General features: G+C 34.0%; 1 protein-coding gene across 6 annotated transcripts in view; it reads left to right on the forward strand.

Moving 5' to 3' along the window:
• Positions 1-1,121: 1,121 nt before the first annotated feature.
• The window catches only part of LOC123557908 (glutamate receptor ionotropic, kainate 2-like), a 107,250-nt gene continuing 83,012 nt past the window's right edge, over positions 1,122-25,359 (forward strand). For 3 of the 6 annotated variants that reach the window (XM_053544269.1, XM_053544268.1, XM_053544266.1), the window contains exon 1: positions 1,123-2,514. In XM_053544269.1, the coding sequence (XP_053400244.1) occupies positions 2,433-2,514 (82 nt within the window). In that variant the 5' untranslated portion in view covers positions 1,123-2,432. Of the gene's footprint in view, positions 2,515-25,359 lie in introns of all 6 variants that reach the window. The other 3 variants (XM_053544267.1, XM_053544265.1, XM_053544270.1) reach the window with 2 other exon arrangements.

Raw genomic sequence — 25,359 nt, forward strand, 5'->3', positions numbered from 1 at the left:
TAGTCTGGCTACCGACTAGATACTCTTTATTTTATTTAATTATCATAAATTTTTTATCATTTCTCTTTACATTCTGACCGACCTCTCTTGGCTCTGATTATAATCTCCAGTGTTTTTGAGAAGAAAAGGGACATAATTATACAAAATTTGAATAGCCTCAGGAGTTATCTCCTGTGAACAAAACTGGGTCTGAACACAGACTATGAATGGACCGGAACACGCTGATAGGTAATTACAAAGTAAAAATACCACTTACAATATATTGAATTTGAGATAAGAAATATGAATTCGTTTTAATATTCTGCCCCAACATAGAGGCAAAAAAACGGAAGATGCAGATATTATTCAATCATGAATAATCCTTAACAAACAACGAAAAGATTTTGAATGCAATTTGGCTTGATGGAATAATATTTCCTCCGTCAATACTTCCTCTGCTGCAGATTTCAATAAAATAAATTGATACATAAATAAACATTTATGAGTTATTTATCCAATAATAATACATCATCGCTATTTCATCCATTTTTAAGGACGTTAGATGCATGAAAGGTCAAACTATATCGATCATTACAAAGTACTGTAAATGATGTAGAATATTTGATATAGAACTTTTTCAATTGCCGTCAAATAATATATACAATGTCCATTAAAAGTGTACTTTTTCAGTCCTCTTTTGTGTTGTCAAAGAATATTCTGTTGACTGAAATCTAGTTTGGAGAATCAACATAACCTGAGCTGTCAAAGTTATGGTTAACCCCACCCCCACCCCACCCATCCGCACCCTATTACTCCCAGCGAATCCGCATCTTATGAAACAGTTATAATAAAGAATGGAAACGTAGCATATTTTGCGACAGTCGGTTTTGTAAATGATATGCTTGCTTTATTTTCGTTGAGTACCTACAATTAAAATTTACATAATGCGAGTCCTGGTATGCTATATAAGAAAGTGTTGTTTTCATTTCATTTATAATACCTAAAAAACGAACATATTATCTTAAAGATTTTTTATTTGTCTGTTAAAGAATTTTACAACAAAGCTGTGGTACATTCATACTCAAGCTCATATACATTCACATCCTAGACGAAATCTAAACGTTAATATTAAAGGAACAAAGGAGACGCTGTCTACGCTGAATGCAACAAAGATAAGTCAGACAGCTTTTTTCTAAAATATAACATCCATGGATTTTCAATACTTTCCTTCGTGTACTGAGGCGAAAACTCTACAAGTGCGAAACTTTATGGATAAAGCTGATTTTGCTACGGTATCGATCAATAATTCTAGACCCATAAGCTTCAATGGGATGAAAAATAACATTGGAAAAGCTATTGTTTCTTCAACTTATCTTCTATAATATCATCTAGATATTGGATATTAATTACACTGATGACAATATTAATTAATTAGTGAATAGGATATTTATTAATGGGATGTCCATTTAGTAGAAAGATGAGAGATTTAATGTGTTGATTAAGAGTCAACAGCGTGAAGTAATACGGAGTGTCGCGTTTTGAATGAATCCAACAAAACCAGACTGGTTGGTGATAATATATCAAAGTGTATTACGCGTGGGATGTATGCAAATACAAGGCTTTTTTAAGAAATTCTGTTTATAAATGCTAATTAAACAATCTAATTGATTAGGGCATTAAAAAAGCTTTAAATAAGTTAAAAGAACAAAACAAATGTGTGCCAAATCGATGCTGATTAAGCAGGCACTTTTTATAGTGTTTACTTTCTTTGATAGCAAATTAGAATAACAGATGGATATGGCAGAGGCGACAATACAGGTATCCACGATTACTTGTCCTTAATTGCTGCAATTTTGTTTTTTCAATAATTAGAACAATGAATGCGTAAACAAAATTTTATTGACTCAAACGAAGTTCAATTAGATTTTAATTGATCTGTAATCAAGTGGTCTTTTTTCACTAGATTAGAAATGAATACCTCGCCAGGAGATCAGATAACTCCGAAGGATTGCTGTATTTAATAAACATTGATTGTGAAAAAGAAATACGAAACGTAGCAGATGTTGCTTTAATCTATATTAGATAAAAGACTTAGCTCTTCTTTACTAAAACAAACAATGGTCTCTGGGGTAGGCTGAACAGGGGATAAAAAGTTTGTTGATATAAAATTATTCATTTATAATATCGTGTAAAGGTTATCCTCGCTCACATATGTCAAAATGTTTTTACTCGCTTATCTTATTGTACATTTGATTTAAATGTTATGAAGTATTCGCTAAAAATAACGGTGTGCCAAGCTGATGAGAAATTCAGTTTTCGAGGGAGATTAAGACAGTTAAGAAATTGATATTAAATGGAATATGATTGAAGAATTACTATATCTGAAGAAAAGTTATTGCCAAAAGGACACCTAACCAACAACTACATAAGGTCAAAGTGTGCTTAATGAAGGAATGTGGACTTTGATGCACTTTGGGGCTCTGCTGGTATGGAGCAGTCTGACTGTTCTCACTCACTGTCGCCCAATCAGCGTCGGTAAGTCGATTACATAATTCTACTTCCGGTGTAGCGTTCGGAATCGGTTTGACTGTTTATGACAGCTTACTTCTTTTTATTTATATTTATGCTAGAAATTAAATTGTTCTGTTTCACTTATGATTATGTTAATGTTATATTTATAACATGTTTTTTACAAAAATGGCTTGTGCTCAGTTGCTTTCTACATAACGGAACGTACTTTCTAACTTAGTGAAATAATCAGATTATTTTACAAATACGACCAGGATGATATTTTATGTTCTGGTTGTTTATACATGATTATGTAATTATTTCCTATACACAAGCTGCCTTATGCGTATTATTTTCTCTTCACATTACCTGATGTTCCCGATCACGTTAAAATTCATGATCATAAAACAAAGTAATTACTTATTTGCTGTTAATACCTGGTTTGGTGATTCAGAATAAATTGGGTACTTCTAACTTAAGATATAATAATCAATTCCTGTTTTGGTAAATGTATATTACTCATCTTTACCTTTTATTGTTTAGTTGATTTCATGACATTTTCTTGTACATGTATTGCATTTAAGGCCCTGTAAAACATATGGTATACATGATACAGTGCATACAATGCTTGTTTTAAAAACATCCTATATTCGAATTAAAAGTGCCAGTATAAATGCAACGTTTTATATTTCCTCAGAATAATGACATCCTGTAATGGTGAAATGTATGGCATGTGTAAGGTTAAGATTAAAGTAGGGTTTCTTTTCAATATGGATATGTTGATGTCACTAGTATTCAACATAATATGGTACAAATGGTGAAGTATCGCATTCAAGTATTAATATCTCTACATATGATATAACTTGATATATATAAAGGGTATGCAACGCCCGCCCGCTTAGCTCAATAGGGAGAGCGCAGATCTATGGATGTCGGGTCGTGAATTCAAGCCCTGGGCGAGGCGTATGTTCTCCGTTACGATTTGATAAAAGACATAGTGTCTGAAATCATTCGTTCTCTGATTCATGTGGGGAAGTTGGCAGTTACTTGCGGAGAACAGGTGTGTACTGGTACAGAATAGAATCCAGGAACACTGGTTAGGTTAACTGCCCGCCGTTACTTAACTGAAATACTGTTGAATAACAGTGTTAAACCCAAAACAAACAAATATAAAGGGTATCCAATCATGCAAGCAGCTATTGTATTTAACTGAGACGTAAAGGACAAGAAGAAAGGTCACGACTATTTGCCAAAAGGCTGCCAGTGACCTAATTAAGGTAGTAAACCCGTAACGACAAGCGACAAGTTACCGTAATTCTCCGTATTTGATTTCGACATTTTCCGCGTTTTTTTACGAAAAGTTGTATGCTCGTTGGGTACTTTAAATTACATTCGAAGCTCATTGGATGCACAAGAACAACATTGGTTAATGGCATTAATGAATATAGAAAGGTATAAAATTACAAAATCGTTTTTTTTTGCTCAGAAATACATGTACAAAGACACAGTATACTATAAAACAACATATTTTGTTGCTAAGTGAGGTAAATAAATCTGAAAAGTAGATCCCTCGGAAGCACCGAGAACAAGGCAAACTGTGAAAATTAAGTCATTAAAAGTATTCAAAAGCCCAAGTTTCGAAGGAATCATTTCCACGGAATAATAAAGACGCGCTCAAATACCAATTACTAATCATTCGCGATTATTTTGGAGTTTGCTCGCTGGAACTGCGTTCGAGTGTTGAGTTTATCAAGGATTTTATTCAATCAAATTTAAAAAGCTTTAGTGCAACGTTTTTCCTGAAATTGCCTTCAAGACGTCCATGCTTAAAATATAACCGATAGCAGAGCTGGTCGATATTTAAAACATACATTTTACATGTGCTTTCTCTTATTTAAACTGTTAAATTGATTTCTCAGTAAACGGAAGTGCAATCAAGCCAGGAAAGGGATTGTTGTATATCAACAACAAGTATGTATAATAGTTAAGTAATGACTGAATTCAGAGTATTTTCCTTGTTTGAATGAAGCGTCAGTAAAGTGAATAGTTGCAATATAAACAATCTGAAATTAAACATTGTTTTCGTAGTTTCTTAACACATACAATCCTTTCAGCAAGTTAGTTAGTGAAGACGCTGAAATATTTTCTCTTAGTATGAACTTATGATTCTTTCATAACTTCTATGTTCTTTCATGTATCGATTTCTTACGTAACCCAGCTATCTGCTCGTCACCTAGCTATCTTCACGTCACCTAGCTATCTTCTATTCAAACATAATGTTATAATACACATTTGACACTTAGATGCGAAACGTAATCAAACGTTATTTACACCAAGCATATTTAATCAAAAGCTTTGCATGACTTTTACAAAAAGTACATTTATCATTCTAACATATACATATTAGTATTATAAAAGTAATAAAGGTGTTTTAAGCTTTTTATTTTTCCGTATCTGATGTTAACATCAGTATCATCGTAGATCTTAATTTCTCAATACTCAGCTTTTATGAGAATAATATACCAAAAATCAATAAATAATTATCATCACATGTTTGACGTCGATGGAGTAAAACTAATCAACGCCATATTGTTAGAGTTACACTAAGTGTAATAACACTTTGACGTCGACGTTTATAAAAAAAAACGTCCGTCGAATTGACATGGTATATGATAGGTTAAGAGAGAATGAGTTTTGATTTGCTGCAGAAAAAAACTAACTTGATAAAAAAGGATATTACACTTGTGTCTTTCCACTTTGAATGTACCAAACTTGTTGAAAAACATTCAAATAAATTATGCAACTCATTTGGTAAAATTAAATATGAGAAGACACTCATGTAGCACCCTCTTTGTATACCATGGTTTATGCCTGCTTTAGGTGTCTTATTTGTGAAGAAAATCTTTGAAACACTGAGGTTTTTCTTTAAGGTGTAAGATATGTACATAAAAATGTTCCATTCTATTTTATATGTTATCTTCTTGGATTTATATATTTCTGCGTTGTTTTCCGTAAATGATTAAGATTCAAAGTAGAATTCCAGAAAGCTTGGAACAAATGGAATGCGAAAATTTTGTTCTTAGTTAACATGGACGCTCAATGTCGATAAAAAACACCATAAACGTGACATTTCTAAAAGGTGACAAACATAAACTTTACTGTCATTTCTAAAACATTCACTTGATATGTAACGTTTTGAATTACTTGTTTTCTTTTCTTTCATTAATTTCAAATTAAATATCAAGGATAATGTCAGACGTGAGGTTATATTTCGAATATATAACACAATATTTCAGACGAAATAGAAGTTATTAAAGAAATATGACATTACTAGATCATACTTAAATGAAAAACAATACAAAATGACGTTGCTTTCTGTCTATAACAATGTATTTAGATTATTGTTGATATAAGTGTTATGCCATGTCAGATTCTAGATGTTTATCTTCTACTGAAACTAAGTTTGAAAGCGTTTGGACATTGTTATAATGGTTTCTTAGTTCTAAGTTCAAATACTTTTCATTTTGTTATGTTAAGATATTTAAATCCTAAATATAAAACGAAGATAGGAATGTGTTATGGTAAGGGCAAATGCCAGGATCTGTCCTGTTTCCCCTTGCTCTTCTACAATGTCAGTGAGTACATGCGTCCAAGTGTCCGTTATATGTTCTTATTTTTCATATACATACAAGTGCATTTCTTCCTTTCTTTTCTTCTTCTACAATGTCGGTGAGTACATGCGTTTAGTGGTTCTTTGTTTTCTTATTATTCATGTATGCGCACGAACATTTCAGGCGTTTACAAAGAGTTCCTTTAAATACCCTTACCTCTGTCAGGTATATACATGGCGGTTATAACTTTTCTTAAAGATTTTCCTTTCAACTCCCTTTACCAATGAAATTGCACACTTAAGTGCAGACGAAATAATTCACAAGATGTGTGCATAAACATGTATACCAAAACAGATTACATACATGGTTAAGAATGTACAAGTGGTCTTTCATGTACAAGAGAAGTTCATCTTTGAGAGTTACTGCCACAAGGATAATACAGTCCATTTCAAGCTATGAAATTGTCATTTTTATAGTCAGTAGGTTAATGCTATTCTCGTTTTAGCAAATGTAACCTAAGCAAACATTTTGATGCTTTTTACCTTACAAAATTAAGCTAAAAACCTACTATCAATGGTGAGTAATATCAATTCGCCTCAACATGAATTTATTACTATTTTATTATTTTTGGTTTGATAGTCTTTGCAAAATTTCTTATTCATGCTAAAAGTTACATACTTTGTTCAGAGAGGCATACCCATACACTATTTGGAAACGTCTGTTCAGACTTTAAATCATGTGATATAAAATGATACTTAAATAAAGTGAATTGAATTAGATATTTTCTGTTTTACTCATTGCTGAAAATGGTCTGTTTTACGATACAGAGGTGTTATAGGAATGCTTCTAAATGTAAGACAACATTAAAATTTTTATGTCAAGTCAATGTATGTAACAAAAACAAATAACAGTGTCTACTTCTTTTGACTACTTGCACTATGTTAATGACAAAAAATAATTCGAAAGTCGCAGATAATGTGTGTGTTAAAAAGGGTACAAATCCATGAAAGGAACAATGTATAGGAATATAACATTTTAAATTCAGAAAAAAATTTCCATCTAAATTAAGAATATCAAATATTAGTCCTCCACCTCTGATTCATGTGGGGAAGTTGGCAGTTACTTGCGGAGAACAACAGGTTTGTACTGGTACAGAATCCAGGAACACTGGTTAGGTTAACTGCCCGCCGTTACATGATTGAAATACTGTTGAAAAACGGCGTTTAACCCAAAACAAACAAACAAACATTAAATGTAGTCCTTATTTCTATGAACTGATGAAAATGACTACTCAGTTGAGATAATGTAAAAGTTTGAGCTTCAGAGTCATTATAAAGAATTGTTTTCAATTAAATACTTCGGTCACTGGCAGTGAGATATAAAATATAATACGTATTAGCTATACCAGCGAAATAATATCACATGACCTATAATTGTGTCGGTGCGACGTTAAACCCAGCAAACATATTAAAAAAAAATAATATCACCTACGTTGAACATCAAGGGATTACAATTGTTCAGTATGGATAACGACGTATTCCAATAAGATGGTGGTGAAAATCAATAAATGATTATTACGAGTCAAGTCTGCTTAATGTCTGGTTTTTGTATGAAGAGTACCAGTACCTATTAAGATAAATTTTATTCTCTTATTTTTCCCCTCTTGATAGGACCACTTCAAGTATCATCCCCTCTGCGTGATAGTAGTCGGGGAGTATCCGCCTATCTGCTTTATTTCTAAATTATTTTATTTCATTAACTTCAATAAGCATTGGCTAGCATAAAATTAAAACCATTGTCTGCAGTATTGCCTACATATGGAAGGCATAATTCGTCATTAAAACGGTAGATTTATTCCATGTATCGAAAATAGCCTTACTCTCTGTTGTGTAATTTATAACCATCAGAGTAGCTGTCATATTTGCTTTTATGGCTATCTGCAGGGAAATATCATCTTGTTTTGAACACATGCTTTCAGCACATTGCTATATTAATAATTTAAACAGTATATATTTCTGATAAAACATGTTTTCATAACCTTTTGTACATTTTCCTATATGATTATGTATGACACTTACACTTTTACTCAAGGTGTGATATCACTGTGATATCACTGTTTCACATGCTTTACCTTTAAACACACATATTAATTTAATGATTTTATATCTATAATTATTGTTTATTTAAGCTTCATCTACATACAGTACATAATTATGAAATATTACATATTTTTGCATATAACCATTCTATAACATAATTATAAGAGACTGTTCATATCAAAACAACATTATATCACAGGGCAAGAGACATAGAACATCTGCCAACTGTTATACATAATCAACCCACTCAGTCGATACAGGGGCATAGTTTTGTAGACATGCAAAATAGAGTTATGGAACCTGATTAATGCATGTCAGATCATCACATCGGACAAATCTGTGAAATTCAATTTTTTATCGTTGGTGGATATTTGGATACCAGAAAAAATGTAGTTAAAAGTCGGTCACGTTTTACAGGCTCTGCCAGTGAAGTGTTTGTTTACGGTATTCTGCAAAATGAAATAATTACGGATTAACGATTCATTACATAGTAGCTTGCAATAACATATATACCGCCCAGAGGATCCGAAATTACTTCATTATTACATAAAAAGATACTAAATGAACTCCTAATATTTGTCATTTCATTGTTTAATACCCAAGAGAATAATAAATCGACATTTTATTGGTGTTTAATTAACTTTAAATCCTCGTTATCTAATTACCAATCCTAAGGATGTTAATTAACTCTAATTTAGTAAAATAAAACAATTAGACAACACTCTAATTACGGTTTGTCAACAACAAATGTAGAAGTACATGTTGAAATGCTTGAAAGAAAAGTTTCCGTAAATATTTGTTATTTACTTTGAAGAAAGTAGTATTTGGGAACGAAAGGATTAATGGGTACACATAGGAAAATTAAAAATGCATAAATAGGACATTAGCCGACGAATGTGTGTGTGTTCGGGTTTAACGTCTTTTTCAACAATTTTTCAGTCATATAAACGACAGTGTATACTTGTAGCAGTGAGCACAATGCCCAACTTTATAGTGCTGGCTCACTGGAATATCACGCCGTAGGCACGTGGCATGATACCCTACCCAGTCACATTATACTGACACCGGGCTGACCAGTCCTAGCACTATCCTCTTAATGCTGAGCGCCAAGCGAGGAAGCTACTAGTATCATTTTTTTACGTCTTTGGTATGACGCGGCCGGGGATCGAACCCACGATTCACGCACTCGAAGCGGACGCTCTACCACTAGGCTACCGAGGCGGTTCCATTAGCTGACGAGGAATTAAAACATAAATCAATACACATCACACAACATTTTCTCAACATTTGTTTGTGTTTATATGTCATAAATACAGCTGATGCCATAATAGTTGCGACAATTCAAAGTGCTTCTAATCTAAAAGACTACAAATGGCCCATGCGTTCACCATTTAGCCACTTACAATCAATGACTTACATGTACCTTTGTATATCTATAACTAATAAAATTATCGACAACTAACATTGATTCTACATCAGTCACATTTACCACAAATTTAACGAGGTCCCTAAAATCCCGAGATGCAAAATAAACGAAACACTTGACTGTCGAAACTTCGTAAGTTCACAAAACGCGCGCACTTATCCTATTGTAGAAAGTAGTAGATTCGATATTCCATTCGTAATCTGGAAGTATGGAATGAAATATTGATGCGTGAAAGCAATACATATTGCACAATAAATGCAATCTGACAATAAATCGAACATGTAGGAAGCTCTCTCTATTCTAGCAATTAAATCAACTAAAACATTAGAAAAACACAAAGGTTGAAGAAGAATAAAACAAAGAAACCATGACAAATAAATATCTGAAATAGTGACAAGTATATTGGCACAAAAGGGATATGTTTGAATAGTTAAAAGCTGGATTCTCCATCAATACTTTTGGTAAATAACAGAAATGTTGGCAAACTGTAAAGTGTATACAGAAACGTTATACGTTTTGATAGCATTTTTATGAGCACAGAAATATATGGTGGCGTTTTATTTGTATGGCGTTTATTTGTTTTATTAAACAAAAGAAAAATCAGACGTTGGAAGGAAAATATTTTCTGCAAACTTTAAGACCTTTCAAACTGACGTTGTTTACACATCTCTTTAATAGCATAATAAAGACTGTGCATGTTAAAAACCATTAGGTTCCTGTTTTTAGAACTACTATTAATTATTTAATGCCCTATGAAGAAAAAACATCGTTGCGTGGGATATTTATTTAATCAATATACCATATCAAATGTATTAGTTCTCGGCTCAGTTTGCATTACGAGGCACAGCATACAAGATGCAATACATTCTTTGTTATTTAATTCATTACCTATTTTAGTTCATTTATCTTCTCGCTACGCTTTCGATATGAAGAAAAAAAAACAAACAGGTTGCATCGTACTGATATCCCTCAAAACCTACTGGAGCAAATGGATACCAGAAAAATGTATAAAGTTTACCTGGGAAATATATCTGATCTTTAACTTTTAAAATTCTATTACAACATTAGACAATATTATCAGTCCAGAAACAAGGGAATAAAATTCAGTTGAATATACGAAAGAAATCAAACGTTCCAGTCCTCAGCTTAAACTAAATAACCAAAAGGGTAAAACATCTTTGTTTGTTTGTTTTGGGTTTAACACAGTTTTTCAACAGTATTTCAGTCAGTTTTTCAACAGTATTTCAGTCTTGTAACGGCGGGCAGTTAACCTAACCAGTGTTCCTGGTTCTGTACCAGTACAAATTTGTTCTCCGCAAGTAACTGCTAACTACCCCACATGAATTATCAGAGGCGGAGGCCGAATGAGTTCAGACACCGTGTCTTTTATCAAATCGTCACGGAGAACATACGCCTCGCCCGGGGATCGAACTCGCGACACCGCGATCCGTGGACCAACGCTCTCCCTACTGAGCTAAGCGGGTGGGCTTGGTAAAACATCTGGTAAGATATATAGAATCAGCGTAACGGAATGAAAAGGTTTCGAAAGTCCAAAACTTTGTTTGGCCAAAGTTTGAATAAACTTAACTCACCCTATGGTATATAAATACTGACATAATGAACAGTGTCTAAAACAAATACTCGTAATCTGACAAGATAAAGAGAACGTATGAGATCACAAGCACAAATACCATATAAACTGCAAGCCAAACGCGAACAGTCAATAAAATTAAAGTCTAGAAATAATACCTCACGTAGGGTAAGTGCGAGATTGGCATGCCCTAAACGCGTTTGAACCAAGTTTCCGTTATATCGGTTACTGACCGCTCCAAGGCGGTGCCCCTATTTTCAACTTGTGTTCTATCCGTCTTATATTTTGTGTTGCGTATGTTGTCTTGTTTGTATTAGCGTTTCTTTCCGCTTTCTCCGCACTCCCCTATCCTTCACCCTTTCCCCTTGCATTTGCGCTCCCTTGCTTTGGCATCCCCTCCCCTTTTACTATGAGTAAGTTATCGTGCCCACCTTAATTTAGACTGCCGGAATCCTAAGGCGGTTCCCGATTGTTGTTTTTTTCCGGCTTTTGTGTTTGTGCGTCCGTGTGTCTTGGGCGGTGCCCTACAGTGTTGTTATATCTTACTTGTCTGGTTATCTATGTAAGTCAGTTATGTGTATGTGTTTGTCTTTTGTACGTGAGTGTCTGCGCTGATGTGGTTTACGTTGTAGGATAACTGTGATCAAGGAACGTAGCATTCCCTTTGTAATATTCATTCTTGATCCACTTTCCCCTTCAACGCACACCCGCTTCCCCCCCCCCCCCCCCCCCCCCACCTTCTATATACTTATTGCAATTTATTCTGAGATCATTCATTTACAAATCGCCTTATCGTACTTTATTTGAAAGTCATTTATCTTTTGACATTTCATTCAAAAATACACGGAAACATCAAACAGGGTGTTTATTTATTTATTTTTTCATGACTCGCTTTTTGAAATTAATCAGCTATATCTACTATTCCGTAAAAATAAGTAGAAGCATGAGAACTTACATTTTGTCCCACGTATTTCGATACAATACAAAGGCAAAAAGAAACAAACAAAAAAAACTGGTTTACCCAGCCATTTATTGCGTTTAACTTACTTCTTAGCGTTTCTGTTACACCAGAACCAATGATAGAACAAGAACTACAGCTATAGGTTTAATTTCAACATTAATGCCACTTTAGAACCTCATTTGTAACTTCTTTTATCATTTAAAACGCTTGGTTTGTAATGGAATGAAAGGAACCTAATATACCTGTATGTGCCTTTGGCAGATATATTTTTTATTTATCGTTCAAGACATACAGCGTTTCAGCAAACTTGCAATTAGCACGATAGGCACATTACGTTTGTTACATTGATAATTATAACATTATTAAATTTCATAATGCCTTTTAATTGGAACTTTAAATCATTCTGTTTGAAATACTGTACAGGATGCTTACCAGTAATATTTGTCAAATCAATAAATATGTTAAGCTTAATGTGCTATTTAGATTGTTTGCTTTCCGGAATACCTAGTTCAACATGTTTGCTTGATTAACAGTCACTGTGATATAATGTTTGCGTAGTAATGTATTGACTCGCCACCATATCAAATGAAATCAAGTTAGATGGAAATATCTCTATTGTTTCGCACATAAGGCGCCAGATAATTAAACAAATCTAAATGTAATGGAAGAAAACTTTGTAAAAACACTTAACCCCATAGAAGTAAAGTAAAGTAAAGTAAAAAAAAAGGTCAGTTTTTTTTTTACTTTTCTCATTTTATAAATACATGGATACATGAACCAATGAGGTGATTATTTAGTAAAAATATAACTCAATAATGTTGTTTTTTTATTTCATTACGGACTTTAAAAAAATGAGTTTGTTATATTCGTTTTGCTTCCTTGCATTATTTTAATTAAAAGTCAAATTCTTGAAATATTTGATTATGTTTTGACTTTTAGGATAGAGTTATCCTTCTTTAATTTGGCATGAAACCTTAATATCATCCGCTAAACAGTATTCGGTTCTCAAATTTGATTACACACTTTTCTTGGGAATTCATGCGAGTCAACTACAAATGTGCCATGAGTCTGCATAAAGCGGTTACACAAATCTCTTGCACATAGCTCATACCGCCCTTCTTGCTTGCATGCACATGATACAAGTTTGGATAAATGAATATAATACATCTTGATACACAGCTTGTGCTATTGCAGTGGATTGGTTATCACATCCGCTTAGCACTGAAAGCCATGTTCCCAATCTGTTCAACTTGTATTCGTTGTTAAAACCATGTTGTTGTTTCATACTGCAAATAAAACTGAAATTGTCGATTTATAGCACAACAAAATCTTGCGAATTTCCGAAAATACACTTTTCAGCAAATTTTACCATGCATTTGAATTCCTGCATTTGAGTAATATACTGATCTTTGGTAAGGCCAGAACAAATTTATACTCGTTTTAAGACTGATATATTCATCATTATGCAATATAGTCGGTAGAGGAACTTTGTAGTTTATATATAATCGCCGTATTTATCTTAATTCCCTTTTCATGTCACCGTCCTGTTTTAGTATCCAACGTGTTGGAAGCGTTATGAATACTATAGTGATGTTTTATAACTAATACATCTTTTCCATATTCGCAACATAATTAGGACAGACTTTAGAACGTTAGACAAATGTAGCTAGTCAGCAATCATTATGTGGCGGCACCGAAACCTCCTTATTAAGGAAGATGTTATGGTAACTAGTGCAACAGGTCCTTAAATCAAATGTGTAATAAGATCTTAGAAACAATAATCATGTTTACATGTATGAAGTGAAGCAATATGCTGTTTGTTATTAATACGTTACAACAAATCACACGTTTTATGTCTTGCCATTTATTATCAATATATAAAAAAAAGATCCAATTTACTCTTGAAAGTATATATTCAGTATATTGTATATGTAAATAAAACAACTAAACATACATTAGATCCGAGATGAATAATTACTGCACAAACATAAAAGACTAACACGTGTGTGTGTACATGTATAGCTAAGTTAACTAGTTCTATAAAACAGTATTTGTCTAGACAGAGTAAACTATTTCATGAGGATTTTCTACATTTTACATTAGAGTACAGAAACATATACTATTAGTGAGATGCGTATTTGACACCGTCAAATGCTATCATAATTTAAATGAAACGACAAAAAGGGGCTATAGCTTGATAGAACCATTCCTTTCAAGAAAGTAGAAAGGATGTTTGATACAATATCTAAGGTACTGAACAGTTTCTTTTTCATCCGGAACTAACAAAAATAATAATGGAATATTGTGGATTCTTTTGGAAGCACTAAACTCAGCCAAGCAAAATAATGGCAGACTCTCTTTGATTAAGTCTATCTATTGAATATAATGTGTACACAGTTTATGTGAAAATTCCATGAGTGTATTTACTTGAAATATTTTTTGTAAGAAGAACATTAAAAGTCTGGACAATATTGTTCAAAATGAGACGACATAAAGATGCAATATCGTAATTCATTTGTCCAGTTAAAACGCAAGACGTTGCCCACGCCATAAATGTCATTTTCCCCTACGCTATGAATGTCACAAATGATTACGTAATCAAATGAAGCAGATAAATTTAATATCAAGATCCGAATAAAGCATTTCTGTATTTGGGGGAGACACTGAGCAGTAAAGTGTGATCGTTATCTGCTGTATTCAAGAAATTTAAAAGATTATATATTTAAAAGTTCATTTTCAAACGTTATAAAATATAATTATATATAATATTTATAATATCAAACTCGGAGTAATTACAGAATCTTTTATACAATATAAACGGTTATACGGATACCACGTCTCTAAAGAACAATAGGTGACGCCTAATGACAAGGTTTGCTAGGGATAGGAGGGTGTAGAGGTGGGCATGAAATCATTGCCATTTATGAACAGACCCGATCAAACTAACGGAGAAAGGCCCAATGGGAAAAGCGAAGTTTACAGAACGCAGTCGCATACAGCACTTTGCACCGAGTCTGCTTTTATCTTTCTTGGAAACATTTACTACTTCAAAAGATGTTCCTATACGTTTTATTAGAATTGTTCGTTTTAAAGCCCGCTCCGAGTGCGGGAGGTCATGGTTCGCTCCCTGACCGCGTCGTACCAAAAATAGTAAATGAAGCTTCCTCGATTGGTGCTCAGTATTACGGGATAATTCTAGGACTGGTCCGCTCGGTGTTAGTATAATGTGACTGGTTGGGGTATCATGTTACGTGTGTAATCAAGTGATTCTATATCTTCATTTGTACTTTCCCTATTGTCTGACTCAAAGATGAGTTCTGCTTTGTTACAGTCAACATATATCAGTGCATTTTAGTCCCTTTGTCAAGCAAGCACGTGTTGGTAGTGTTCATTTCATTGTACAATATTAAGCCAATAATTAAGGGCAGCCTCAGGTGCTGGCTGACCATCTGGCATACCCACTGTTCAATTCCTTCATTCTTCTCAATCACCCTTCCTCTGCCAACAGGACTTAGTACATTCGGCTTCTGTCCCAGAAATCGTCTCAATATTGAAACTTGGTAGTTCCACAGAACATGTTTTACTGCGTTGACTGGACTGGATGATGCCTTTGATGAATAGAAAGCCAAGTAAACATTCAATTCTTAATCAGTTCTCGGGGAAATAATTGCTTGGGTTTACTAATGACACAGTTATTGCTCATATGGCAGCTTTCCAGCTTTTCATGGTGAAGGAAGAATCCACTTGACCATCCGAGCATTATTTCCTCACTGGCGGGCTCCTTTGTAGAAACACCTACCTTCCGTAAGCCAGCTGGATAGCCTTCACACACGAGAGATAACTTGCAGCGTAAAAGGCAAGTGATTAAAAATAATTTTCTTCTCAGCCACGTGACCCCCCGACCCTCCTCCTCTCCCCCCTCCCCCGCCCCCCACACCCAAAGGTCCCAAGTAAGACCCAATTCTATCAATGTGTACTGAGTTTCCCTGCTATCAGTTTCAAGGCGATTGTCCTCCTTTTCCATTTCGTGTCACATACTGTATGTACATGCAACCAATGAGAGCCCTACATACATATATGCCAAGAGCAGCAGCGTCCTTCATAAAGTCAAAGAGTCTCCTCCTTGTTCTAGCTCGACATTTGTTTAAAAGTGGAGCTTCAGTTTTATCACAAAATAACAAGGGCAATATGAAACATGTGTTTGATAGCCCTCTCGTGCTGCATGGGTAGCATGAACACGTAGAGGCCCTGACTGGATAAAAGGTGTCAGTATTTCTGTATTGTACTGCCTATTTACGGAACATATGTCAAAATAACTTGATGATCATAGCAATTAAGTTTAGTACTGCCTTTACACCTAATCAACCCTATATTTATAAAAGTATGTCACTTGCTGGCTTTTATTTTTATCTGACCTATATATACATAATTATAGTGGATATTTTAAAACATTGTTGTTATTTAAAATATTTTAGCACAAATGGCTGCCCGTACCAAAATTGTTCCTGTTATTCCAATTCGTCAAGTCATTAGCGCCAGCCTTTTAAAAAACAGACAAAATCTGCAAATACAACCTTTCTTGGACTGTTTGTCCGATTTGACTTTCTACCGAGTATGTTCAAGATATTCTGATCTGTAAAAAAACATGACTGTAAGAGCTAAAAATGGAAATATATTCAAACAACATTACCTCCTGACAGGGTGAATTTAATTTTACTTTAGAGCTTTGACACTCTGTAGAGTGATATCTTGTAGTATTGTAATCAAGAAAACAGGTGTGAGCCAAGAAATATAAATCTGACATACATGTTACATACTTACATAGCCTTACACACTGGGCATGTCCACTTCATGTTGATGCTGTAGACCAAGTTTCATCTGAATTTTGGATGAAAACCGTACAAAATGACAGTATAACGCATGACCAGATCAAATAGTACATGCCTCCTACGTGTTCGACATCTAGGAATAGAGATAGCTCAGCACAAAATGGGGGGAAAAAAGTAGCAAGAGTTATAAAACCTGTATAAGTCAGTTGGTATTATCATACTAGAGGTTCGTGTAAAGTTTCATTCAGTAGTGATGAATTATTATCCAAATAATACTAAATCGTTCATTGTAAATATGTGTCTGCACACGACGTGGACCCCTCGACACTTCAAGCTTTAAAGCAATAGTTTTCAAGGCTAAAGAAAGAATAGGGGAGTGAAAATTAGATTGAATCATTTTAATACTTTACACCGTTTGTTTTGTATTTACCGCTGTTTTTCAACAGTATTTCAGTTATGCTTACTGCTAGCAGTTAACTTTACCAATGCGAGGATTCTGAACCAGTAGTAATCTTTTCTTAGCAAGTAACTAGCAATATCCCTAAATGAAAAAAGATATGGAGGATAAACACAATGAATTTGATAAATTCGTCATGGGGAACATACTGCTCACCGCCCAGGTATAGATCTGAGGCGGCTCCGAGAATTGTTGATCTGCGATATACCTATTAAACAAACTAAGCACTTTAGCTCATAAATTGTAGAGGATGCAATATTTTGTAGGACATATTTGAAATTTCAGAACCGAATGAAAGCGTTTTCAAATTCAAACACTCACATTTGCAATCAGTAAACTGTTTGAAATGTAGCGTATGTACAGTCTCGGTCGGAGTATACAAACCCAGTCTGCATCGTTCGCTTACTTAAATAAGATACAGCATGTCCTGTTATTTAGAAATTAGGCAGTAAGACAAACTGACACATATTGTCTGACTGTCGGCGCCACATGTACTTGTAAATGTTGTCCCCACATTCCCTGTTATTGATAAAAAGATATACCCAACTGTATCGCCGATAAAAAATTGTAGTTTCATTGGGGCTTATAGATGGTAGGAGCCCTTAAGCCAGCATTTGTTTAAAACATTATAATAAACCCAACTGCGGACTATTTCTTGATCTTTTGTTGAGGCGGATGATTACACAGGATGGAAAATTCCGCAGAGTTTCTGATTGGTTGAAAATGGCAATTTGTTGGAACCAGGGATTCTGATTGCATAGACCGGTAAATTATAGATTTCGGTCTTGGAATCAAAGTATTATGACGCGGAAGTTATAAAACAGAACGTCAGTTTTTCATCTTGTCTTCTCGATCAGGAACACCAAAAATTACAAATATTAATTTTCTACTAAAATTTATATAAAGATATTTATATCAGTTAACACTACTTAACACAACTAACATTACTAACACCAATTAACATTTCCCCGGCAGATCAGCACCATTCAGAACCAAAGGAGTGACCTACAGCTATGTAAATATAACTATAGATAATATAAAGATACCACACAGGTTTTACAGGAACATTCAAATATTAAATCGGATATATATCTAAACTTTATTTAAAATTGCTAATTTATAGCGATTTATTACATGACAAATTTAGTAAGTCAGAGAGATTTAGACTTTGCACCAAAGATCAGAGAGAGCTTTCTTACAATGAGTTTATTTATATATATTTATAAAAGTTGTCACGTTATAAATCGCCATATTATTATTTCGCAGAACGCCCTCCTATAAGTTCGCCAACGTTTTGTAATAAATTGTGTTGTTCTTTCCATTTTATTATTAGGTGCCAATAAAAACAATCAACAGAGACATTGAAAATCTTTTGATTTATCAAAAGTGTCTGAAATGTCTACGTATTACATTAACGCCATTTTCTTAGGTCAGAAACACTATTAAGCACTCCCTGTCCGCTCTAGACATTGCTTCTTATCAACTTTTTAGGCAGAATATTATTTGTATACCCCTAGTATAGCAAACTTGGCTGATATGTGCAAGATAAGAATAAAAATATCTAATCCCGCTAATAGTTGTTTTGCAGACTGAGGTACATCTACATTTCTGCTTCTGTTTCGTATGTAAATGCGACCAAATAAAGGTAGACAGCAAACGCAAATGACTTGGAAATCTTAAACTTATTCACCGTCAACAGAATGTTTTTACAACAAAACAGAGCACACAAACAGATTCAGTATTAATGGTATACCAATTGAAAATGATCAGTGGATAAAGTACTCAACATACAATATAACAGTGTACATGTACATCACTAACTTGTACATTTTGGTTTAGTCATTGCAGAGAAAACGTGACCGTAATGGTGTATTTAGCGTCGCTTTGTCAGACAATTAAATAAACATAAACGCAATGACCCTATTCTAAGAAGATTAAAAACAGTTTTACTTTACCTCTAGCGATTTGTAGGTACATATTTACAGCTTGGTCTACTGAGGCAGTCGAGATAAAGTGCTTTGTGAAAGTATAAATTGCAATGGGAATTGTACAAAACTTTGCTACAGAAAGTCCTAAAAATCTTCTGGCACCGAAATGATATTCCTGAATCACTCATTGAGAGTTGATAGCTCCATACCACGAGTCTTGAAGCTGTTTAATACAGAAAACATATTTTCTTTGTTGAATGTTTCAATAGGATCCATAAAAGGTTTAGTCCGTCTGGAAAATCTTGTGTATCAATTCAAATGCTAACAAGTAATCAATATTCAGTTTGTTATAAATATACTTTAGTTTGTATGACTGTATAGGATTCTTAGAATGTGTATCTGAATACATGTACTAACGGTAAAGAGGAAAATGTTTTCGAATGAAAATTGAAGGTAATTACAGTCAGTAAAAATCTCTTTGCTTGCTATAGCTGTCACTATAATAATGATATATAACAGATGGTGTTCATTACCATATCCTTAGGACACCGGGCACCGGGCACATTTTTATGTCCCGCCGTTACATGACCGAAATACTATTGAAAAACGGCGTTAACCCAAACATTTTATGCAATCTCACCAGGCGTATGTATGATTTGACAACACAGAAAATGACGTCACTCGACCTTCCGCTATTTCTGGAAGTAAAGAAAATGAAAGTAGACATGCTAAACTTAAAAACGAAAGTCGCCTTTGGATTGGTCGATAGTCAGGGGTCACGCGCAGAGGCCACCCCGTCAAAATGTATGCGCGAGGACTTCTTTTTTTTTTTTTTAAATAAATGTTGTAATATGAGACAACGAACCAGTAGCAAAAAGCATTCTTATAATGCCTTTTCTGTAGTTATTCATTATGCATGTTTGTATCTTTATTCAGAAGTATACAATGCGTATCAAACTGTAACATAGTTTCTCTACGTATTAACTTCCAATGTAGAACATCCTCATTAATGTATTTAACCTTAAGTTACTACATATACAAATTAAATGTGCATGAAGAACCACATTGATAATTAAACGTACTTTGTTAAAACAACTTCCTGTTCTCGCCAAACTGTGTTTAATATACATGTATTAAGTATATGCTATGTTAAACCGAATGCATATATCTTACACATAAACCTGAGCATTTCATGTTTATATAATCTAAACGTAGTAAATATTCTTATTTTTGAATACGGAAGTTTGGTCTAGTATGCGTTGAACATATATGAATCTATCCGAGCATGTTTTCGAGGGGCCAGGGCGGAAGTGCAATAGATAAAAAAGCACTCGGAATAGTTTCATTCTCATCCTTGATATATCATGAATGAATTATTTCAGAACTTAAATTGGAATGCAAATTCAGAAAAAGTAGCCACCAAAACGGATTGAATAGTACATCAGGTAATCAATTAGCGAAACAATTCAAGAACACAATAAGACTAAGAAATTTCATTCAGTTGCATAGATTTTCTTTCAGGAACTGGCTACAGAAAATAAAGCATTTTCTAACAGGTACTCTTATTACCAGTTTCTGTATAAGGAGAATTAGAATTTAGAATCAAAATACGTGACAAAAATTAATTATAGTTCAATGATTCCAAGATTATACGAAATATTTTTCTGAATACAAATAGTCTGGAAAACTAGAACAGTAACTTTTGGAGAAAATTTTACAATGGCCTGCCTTGACAAATACGCTGAGTTAATATCAAACTTTAAATCCGGCCGCTCAATCCGGGGTCGTGGGTTCAGACCAACTAGGGCCCAGACCACGCCTTCTCGTATGACACCAGTGCTGTTTTTCCAGGAAGTGGCCTCGAAAGTAGTTACAAAGCTTGATATTTTCATCTCAATCGAGCTAAAATGAATAAGTATAAACTAAATTGTAAATCAGCTGTCATTTACTAAATGTACTGGAATTGGTGTACAACTAGAAAACCTAATCGTAATAATCTTTGCAAAGTTAACATGTTTAAAAAGATATTTTTCTGACCAGTTATCATTGTTTATGATTTTCCAAAATAATTCTTCCTTTCTTTATCTGCATTAAAACATACAGCTAGTAGAAAGGGTTATCAGCACATTCATACTTCTATCTCACTCCCAAAAGAATTATGGAAAAAGAAAACAATTTTTTGGGATGAAAAGTATATAAAAAGTGACATTTACAGCTTTTCAAGACTGCTTGCTATTGATAAGTATTCCTGTAAGAATGCAAATTGTTCCCTTTAGTAATGATATATTCCCATAAGGAAATTTCTCGATGAAATATCGCATAAACGTGTCTCAACAGCAGATCGTTATTAAAATGTGCAATGTCAGAATTCAAATTAAGTTAATCCCAGCGAGATAATTTCTACGAAATATTAACGTTTTGCTGAAACATTACACAAAAAAGTCCCGGCAATAATTGACAAAAGATTATACTTTCCCGACAGCTATTAGCCAACGTTAAGAGGTGTACCATGTCAGAAGGCAAAGGAAATTATTCCCTAAAGTAATATACTTTTGAAGATTTTGTTACGAAATATTTCGCAAAATTGCGTAACATATTTTTTTTCTGATATAACAACTAATATTGTATAGATTTTTGCCAAATTAACTCAACATAGAAGCTTGGTTCCTGGAATGATTAGTCTAGAAATAAATATCTTTGGCAGCATAGCCCAGGCAATATTAGCAGTATTTACATAAATAGAGCAAGTTCCGGTCAACCATCAGCAATAATTAATCCATACGAGGATACGATGTATGGCATTGTCAGCACGGTCAATAATGCGAGATAAAGTTGGTGAGATATTACATGTCCACATATAACCACTGTCCACTAGGGATTCTAAAAGAGTATTCGTGTAAAAATGATTTTTTCTAAGGTGCATTTTACGTATTTTTGCTCTTTTCATTTAGATAAGAAATACTCCACATTCAGTAAGCAGAAAACATTCTTTCTTAAATGCAATCTCAGTGACCCTAAGTTCTATAAGTCAGAATTACGAGACTACATTGGTAGAGCAGTGGACTACCGAACAGAAGGCCTTGTAATGTACAATTTTGTTACGAATAGCTACACTTGTATGCTTTTCGGCATTCTTGACCAAATGAGAAAATTGCATTTTATGAAAAAACAATAAAACAAAAAATGCAAAAAATCACATATGGAAAATACGTAATCGAAGGAATTTACCTATTGGCATTAACCTATACCCTGCTAAATTTTAAAAATGGATTTGTCTGTCATTCAATTTGGGCAGTACCATTTATCATTCGAAGGGGTGTTCACTGAAAATTTACAGACTGAATAGCGAACAGTGCAGACCATGATCAGGTCCCAATGGCCAAATCACTTGCCGTCAGCAGGATAAAGGTTAAGGGTCCTCTTTTAATAAAGGGATAAAACCTAAAACTTTCAAAAACAGATACACATCAAATAAGGTCTGGAAATTGAATTCTAAGTCAGATAATCGTTCAAATGTGAAGTAAATGAAGGTTTTGTTTATATCAACAACTGAAGTCTGATAGTCATTGTTTATTGTATACCTCTGTTCGCAAAGATCGACAATTCTTGCTGCATGCAAGTGCTAACATGCATATCTTTTAGTTCATTTCCCTTGCACTTACATTATCGAGTGGAAAACGCAATGTCATTTTTTTTCAGAACAAAGACGACAACGATATATTTTATACTCTTGCGTGTATAATTTACGTTTTACTGTAGTGCTTCAGGTGTTCCTGTCACCTCATATATTGAAAAAAAACTTTTAAAAATTATGTCTCCCACCACACAGTGGTGTTGGAGACATATTGATTTACTCCAGTCTGTGCGTGTGTCTGTCTGTCTTTGTGGCTGTCACAAAACTTGTCCGCACTGCACTCTAAGTAGACCATTTCTCATCCAATCTTCACCAAACTTGAACAAAATGTGTTTGACCATAAGACCTCGACCAAGTTCGATAACTAGCCAAATCCGCCCAGGCACTTTTGAAATACGGCCCTTGAATTACTGATTGGGTCCACTCGTCCAAGCCATCTTATTGGATCCACCCGACTAAACCATCTAGAGAAACCTCTTCTCACATACCCTCGTAGCGATGGATTCCATCAGGAATGAGGTGTCGAGAGTGATTAATATAAGTTGTAGAACTTCCTTCACAATCGACCTAAAATAAATTATGTATAAACTATGAACACGTTAGGTGAGATTACAAAATATGTTATTATATTGATCTGTATAACTGACCATAACGGTGCAACATCCAGTACCATAACGTGACCAAAACAATTTTTGTATACAAACAACGTCTTAATATGTTATTTGTTTATTAGACATGTTTTTGTTCCATTATTCTATCTGGAATAAAATAAACTATCCATTTTAATTTCACTACGTTTATATCGTCTGTTTTGACCAATTTCGTTCATTTCTAGGAATGATCCAGTGCATAAATAAACACAGTATTAAGCAACTCACGATATGTCTGTGTATCAAACAACAAATACATAAGAAACATAAATCACAAACATTATTCCTCCTTTATTTACCCAGGCATATTAATGGGAAAATGAGTGTTATTGCTTACAGTATTTTATGGAAAATGTTTTGGCTTTTAGAACAAGTTGGTTAATAAATAGTGATTACTAAATTGGTTTCTGTTTTGTTTTTACAAGACCTAGAAAACTGAGTGAGTAATCGTCAGCAGGCCAATTGTCAAGGTCGTATTAACAGTAAGTGGAAAAGATAACGTATGCCTTCATATACGAGCTTCAGTTTAGGCAAATATATTGCCTGTGGGTAGCGAATGAAACCTTTTGATTTTGTTGTCAAACGGTCAGTTTCACAGTTTGAAGAAAACGCTAGTCGTCTATGGACTCCTTTTTGTTCTTAAGTTTTTAAAGACAAATTTACGCTATGTTGTCAGATAGACAACAATTCTCTCCATATCGTCTGAACTTCTCAAGCGTTATATTCAACACCGACAATATAAGAGCTATGTCGGACGTATATTGCTTCCTACAGAGGCATATTTGTTATATCCATGTATATAATTCATATAGCAGAATTTAGATGTTTCATATGTACTAGTATTCTGTTAGGTGCATTTAACCTTTACCACACTAAATTTCTAAAATTCTCCATCTCTCAGCTGGGTAGTACCATTTATCATTTGAAGGGGTGTTTACTGAAAATTTACTGACTAAATAGCGAACCGTGCAGACCATGATCAGCCTGCACATCTTGGTCTGCGCTGGTCGCAAAGGCAGAATCACTTGCCGTCAGCAGGCTAAAGGTTAGATTGATTGATACATATACATAAGAGTGCTTTTAAAATGTAATATAAATATTGACCATATAACAAATGATATAATAATGATAATAATAATGGTAGTCATTTATTTATTATCTTTTCTTCTCACTCTTATAAGATTATTTCATTGATAAATTGAGAGAATGTGGAAAATAGCATTATATGTGCATCTATTCTGTCAAGTCTCAAATGACAAACTGCGTGCTATAATGAACTCATTTATTTCTTCGTGATACAAATACCCTCTGTCCTACTCTCAAAACTAAATAATATTTAAACGAATTTTGATGAACAATACATAAATTATAAATTGTGAGTACTTGGTCTTTATCCAAGGCGACATACAGAGAAGTCAACGACGAATCACTGACCTTTTGTTTTCTTAATCAACCTTGTCTTTCTTTAAGTAATTCTAGACCATTTGCAAATAGTTTGTACCACTTTAAGATCAAAATACAGATGACCGCATATTGTTGTGGCGTCTGCTTCATTAGTTTATGAATTTCAGTTGATGTTCGCCATAACAATTGTCTGATTATCTATGCGAGTCGATGACCACATTACATGCATTATAAACAGTAGTACTTAGTTTAAACGCCTCCTAAGTCCAGATGACTCCATAC

This window comes from Mercenaria mercenaria, chromosome 5, assembly GCF_021730395.1.
Source record: "Mercenaria mercenaria strain notata chromosome 5, MADL_Memer_1, whole genome shotgun sequence".
In the NCBI taxonomy this organism is placed as follows: Eukaryota; Metazoa; Mollusca; class Bivalvia; order Venerida; family Veneridae; genus Mercenaria; species Mercenaria mercenaria.